This window comes from Hemiscyllium ocellatum, chromosome 27, assembly GCF_020745735.1.
Source record: "Hemiscyllium ocellatum isolate sHemOce1 chromosome 27, sHemOce1.pat.X.cur, whole genome shotgun sequence".
Taxonomy (NCBI): domain Eukaryota; kingdom Metazoa; phylum Chordata; class Chondrichthyes; order Orectolobiformes; family Hemiscylliidae; genus Hemiscyllium; species Hemiscyllium ocellatum.
Genome location: NC_083427.1, coordinates 14,070,702 through 14,076,220, shown reverse-complemented (window position 1 = coordinate 14,076,220; position 5,519 = coordinate 14,070,702). Strand labels below are relative to the sequence as shown.

The following is a 5,519-nucleotide window of genomic DNA, read 5'->3' as shown; positions in this document are numbered from 1 at the left end:
ATACGAAGTAAGCTGCCAGAAAAAAAGAGTTGGAAACTGGTACGACTGCAATATCTAAAATGCGTCTGGATGGTTATGCGAAAAAGGAAGAGCTGTGAGAGACATGGGCGAAATGCTGGAAAATGGATTAATCTTGAATATCACGTCAGCAAGAGAAAGTTGGAAGAAAAAGGTGTGTCCCTATGACTCTGGAACACAATGAAGTAAAAAGATCTGTGCTTCTCAAAATGCACGACTTTTACACGGCATGGTAACGCAGAGCAAGTGATGTGTAGGCATCGTATCAAATAATTCATCATCTGTAATTTTGATGATTATTCCTACAACCTGAAACCATGAAAACTAAAACACTAAGCAGAAACAAATAGAAGATCTTAAAAAAAACAGATCAAAAAATAAATCGGGATCATGGAAGAGGTATGATCAGACAGTTTGACATTCGAGACTGGACCTCAGCACATTATCGAACATCAAGAACTCCACTTAATCGAGATATAAATTTATTTTTCGGTACGGGTTTGATTTAATATCCAAGCAGAGTATCCCGATATTTGTATAATATGTCCATTTTAGTAACATTACAAAGAGAATTCATAAAACCTAGAATTAATCAATATGTTCACTGAAATGTAATTAAGTTGCATATTGGAATTTAATGTACTACCTGGAGATTTTCACCAGCTATAAATGAGACAGCTTGTTATTTGTTTCAAAGTTAAGGTAAATAGTCTGTCGAATTTTAATCGCATTTACAAGACAATGCATGGTCCAGCCAACGGCCTGTTCTATGCAATTTACTATTGTGTCCTCGCTGCCGTTGGGGTGCCGGGTAAGTGTTAACATCAGTTACAATTTTCTTGTTTTGCGAGTCATCATAATACAGCCTCTATTTTGGGATGTGGCCATTCCTTTCTGAACTGGGACTAAATACAAAGAGCTTGGTTAGTTGAAAATTATGCTGGATTAAAGTGATATCAAGCATATTTGTTCCACTTCGTTTGTGCACAATTAAATATATTATTTAATGTAATATGTGAACCATACGGGCAGTGACCAAGTTTTACATTGCTGAAATAGCAGTAACAGTACTTAATATTACATAAAAGTGATATCTCTGAGCACAAAATTTAAATTAATGTCACGAAAGCACAGTTTACGATATTATTTTTCATGGAACAGTAATGTTGTAATGAAACGTACAGCTCTGGCTGTGTAGTCCAGTTGAATTAACCCTAATTTTATTGACAATGAGAGACAATCAATTAGCGCTGTACACTAATTCTTTCACATGCTGTCAAAGATCATTAAACTTTTAGTGATTACACGGATCTACAGTGTTAGGACTCTACCCACAGCATTTTGAGTTTTAACTGTGCAGTCCTCATTTCCAATGCGAACACAAGATTAGTAATGCAAATGTTTGATACAGGTGAATATATTTGCAAGATTTTAATGTGTTATTTATCTCGTCTTGTGCTACATTTTACCTCCATTTGTTCTTTTTTATATAATATGTAACTGACTTCCTTTAACGCTAAGGAGATGTGATTGGCTTTAAAAAACTAAACATTTCTTGTGTGTCTTCACATTTCACTTGGAAACGTTGAATCTATTGTTAAAATCGATCATTGTTAAGTATCTACAATTATTGAATATATTGTTACTATCAACCATTGAATTATGCGTGATGACAATAGGTCAAGGGGGTCCCAATGAAGAAGAAATATACGGACGAGATATTTGGGAAGATGATCAACAGTTTAATGAAATAGAAGAAAGCTTCCATGAATAACACAAAGGTGGATACTTCGTTATGCAGAAACGATTTTTCTTTTGTCTCAAGCATGCAGTAGGCGGGAGAATTGCAGTAATGTGGAGACGTTGGAGATTTGTCTAACCAACCTCTAACAACGTCTTTATACCTTTTGAATAGATAATTCTTGTGTGGTTAAGGCGGATCTCCCAGACATGATGCACACGCATTTCCAGATTTAAAAAGTTGCTACATAAAAGGGTATTGCAGAAAATTAAAGTCCATGACGCGCATGCTCGCATCTCAAAATGGATAACGATTATCTCATAGGCAGAAGCGCATACTGCAAATAATTATGTATTTGTCTCGAACAGTAATTCCTGCATGAGACTTTGATTTCCATCAGTAAATTAGACCTAGCGGCGAAGGTAATGTAATGAAACTTAAAGATGAACGAACATATCAAGAAAGTTTGTAATCTTGATGGTATGAGCGGTTTGCTGAGGATACAAGTACATTTAAACATCCCTGCTGTCTTGTGGTTAGAATTGGGTTAATTCAACACAAAACTGCATGTGTTATCTTTTCCAGGTAGGGAAGAGATGCTTAATCTGACGACCCTTGTGGTGCTGTAAATTTTGGCCTACCTCTGAGCCACGAGATCCGAGTTCAAATTCGAATTACTGCAGATGCGTTTCATAACTGGTTACAAAGTAAATGGGAGTAAAAGTCGGCCATTATACCTTTTCAAACTGGTCTGCTTTCATGTTGACGATTGAACTCAGTTTTCACCAGTTTTAATATTATTTCCTTTGAAATATTTAATTTCAAATCCTTCCTGAAATCAATCAATGTTTTGATTGTGACTGCTTCCTGTTAGAGGGAAATCAACAGGCTCACGACTGTGTGTGTGAAGATATTTCTTCTCATTTCAGAGCAAAACGTTTTACTCATATTCGTGGGATTGAAGCCTGTGGTTCTGGATTAAACTGACGTTCAGTACGCCTTCCTCTGTTTATCCTATCTCGTTGCATTAGAGTTTTATAGTTTATTTTGACAAAGATACACTCTTACTTCCAAATGCATTAAATACATTCCTAACCTTGTGAAGTTATTCAGTTTTGGAAGAGAAGTGCAAAAGGCAGAGCTTTAATTAAAGGGAAACCAACTGTCGAGATTCTATGCAAAGCGTGATTTACACTTTCTATTGCATGTGACAAAACTTCAGGTATTCGTTAAAGCCCATAATCAAGAAGGCTCATGGAATGTTATCCTTAATTATGACAGAGATTCTACTTAAACTAGCGATCTTATTAATCATTAATACAGACGAAGTCAGACAAAATCTGAATTATAGTGTGTAGTTTTGGTTTCCTTCTTTAAGAAATGGTGAAAATGCAGATAGTTCAGATAAGGTTTACATGGATTTTTCTTTGAGAATAGATTGGAAATGTTGATTTTTTTTAAATCTGAAGCGATGAAGCCATAGATGCAAAATTTAATCGAATTGCATAATGTCATAAATCAGCTTAGTAAGGTGGTGGAGAATGAATGCTTCTTTTGTGCATACATTCACATTTTTAAATAAATGTGGATCAACATATGGCTGGCAAATAACTTAATAATTATCTGTGTTAAAATCGAAGTATTAAACCTGAAACACAAACAAGATGTATGTCCTTCTTGGATGGTGGGAGAAACAGGCCAAAAATACTGCAGAAGCTGGAATCCAAAATCGATAGGCAGGAGTCGGGAAGAACACAGCAAACCAGGTAGCTTCAGGAAGTGGCGACGTTTATGTTTCAGAGATCCTGAATAAGTGTTACACCCGAAACACCGACATCTCCAGCTCCTGATGCTACCTGGCTTCATGTGTTCTTCCAGCCTCCTGGCTGTCTTCTTAGATTGTTGAGCATGCTCCTGGTAGCTGATGGTCTTGTTCTACTTAACGCTTGAAAGTTCATATGTGAGTAGTTTAGAGGAAATTCTAGATATGAACTGAGCTAGGCTGGTTGCCATTAGGGACCTTTGAGAACCATACTAAGAATGTTAAATGCAAATTATCATTGGAAAGGTAATAATATAAATAATTAATTTAAATGTTTGTTCAGAGGGGTGACGGTGAATGGAAGACCCTGCGAGCAATAACGTGATGGCGTGTGAGTGATGTATTGTTTGACAAGTGGGTGTCGTGATTCAGGTGATGGCTGATCAACTGGGATCCAAAGTGCCACTCAAGAGACAATTGCTTTAGCATTGAGTATTTACTTAATAGTGACATGAGCATAGGATCAAATTTCAAAACACCAGGGTGTATGTGCAGTATCGATAATGACAGTCAAAATCAGGAGGAGCGACCTCAGGAAATTTTCTCAAAGTGAAAAGGTCTTCAAGATTTTAAAACACCTAAATTCTCAAATGACGTCCAAGATTGGAGATACAATTGGTGTCTGAGAACAGAACTTGTGCCGGAGAAGAAGTTCTCTCTAGTAAGTCAATTTTCATTCAATAGTGGAAGTCAAACAGGAGACTGGGGCTTTTCATCTATCAGAGTCTTCAACTAGGAAATTAGACACAATTTATGACTTTCAAGTTGTCTCCTAAACTTTCATCTTTCCTTTTCACAGCTAACTTAATGGCGATCATAATCCTATCCCGAGGACGATGTGGACTTTCACGGTGTATTACTTACTATTTGTTGATGATAGTAGTGAATGATTTCATTGTCATTATCACCGCTGTCATCCTCAATAGGATCGGTGGCATTTACTTCAGGGACAGTGTTCTTTCCACCACACCTGCCTGTATGGTCAGCACCATGCTTATCTATGCTACCCGCGATGGGTCAGTCTGGCTGACTGTGGCGTTCACCATTGACCGTTTTATTGCCATCTCCTGTCAGAGACTGAAGACCAGGTACTGCACTGAGAAAACTGCGTTGCTGGTCATCGGAGGCGTTACTGTCATGAGTTGCATCAAGAATGTCCCTTTCTGCTTCACCTACAAACCATTGTATACATTGGATGGAACTAGCTGGTTCTGTGATATCAAGTCTGCCTATTACACATCGCCTGTATGGCAGGCCTATGACTGGATGGACCACATTTTAACTCCTGTTCTACCATTCTTCCTCATTTTGCTACTCAACGTTCTGACCATAAGGCACATCCGAACCGCCAGCAGAGCCCGGAGAAGGCTGCGAGGTAATGACAATTGTGCAGATCATGAGAGTGCAAACCGCAGAAGGTCCGTTGTCCTGTTATTCACCATATCAATGAGCTTTCTCCTCCTCTGGGTAACCTATGTTTCACATTTCCTCTATGTGCGTATTACTGGTAAGGGCTACTTCACTGGCCTGGATTTCAAGAATCCAGACTTTATTTTTCAAGAGGTGACGAACATGTTTCAGTTGCTCAGTTCTTGCAACAATGTCTTCATCTATGCAGTATCCCAAACCAAGTTCCAAGAAGATCTGAAGACGCTGTTGATGTGTCGTTTCACCATCCTCACTGGCTGTTTGAGATGCCCAAAAGAACAAAAATTAGCTCATTTTGTATCTCAATGATCAGAATGCTTGAAAACCTTCTATTTGTACATTAATTCGAAAGTTATGGATTGACGATCCATCACTCAAGGGATGGTAAATAACTGCATGGCATCAGGGGGAGCTGGCAAATTATATATATAATTGCCTTATTGGTAGGAAACAGTGCTTAAAACTAATGAATGCTTGTAGACTGGAGGTTTGCAACTCGTGTAATGCCTC

General features: G+C 38.0%; 1 protein-coding gene across 1 annotated transcript; it reads left to right on the top strand.

Annotated features, from left to right (window-relative positions):
- The first annotated feature begins 4,388 nt into the window (after positions 1–4,388).
- Positions 4,389–5,318, top strand: LOC132828649 (probable G-protein coupled receptor 139). Its single transcript, XM_060845700.1, has one exon. The coding sequence runs from the start codon at positions 4,389–4,391 to the stop codon at positions 5,316–5,318; it is 930 nt and encodes a 309-aa protein (XP_060701683.1).
- The last annotated feature ends 201 nt before the right edge of the window (positions 5,319–5,519 follow it).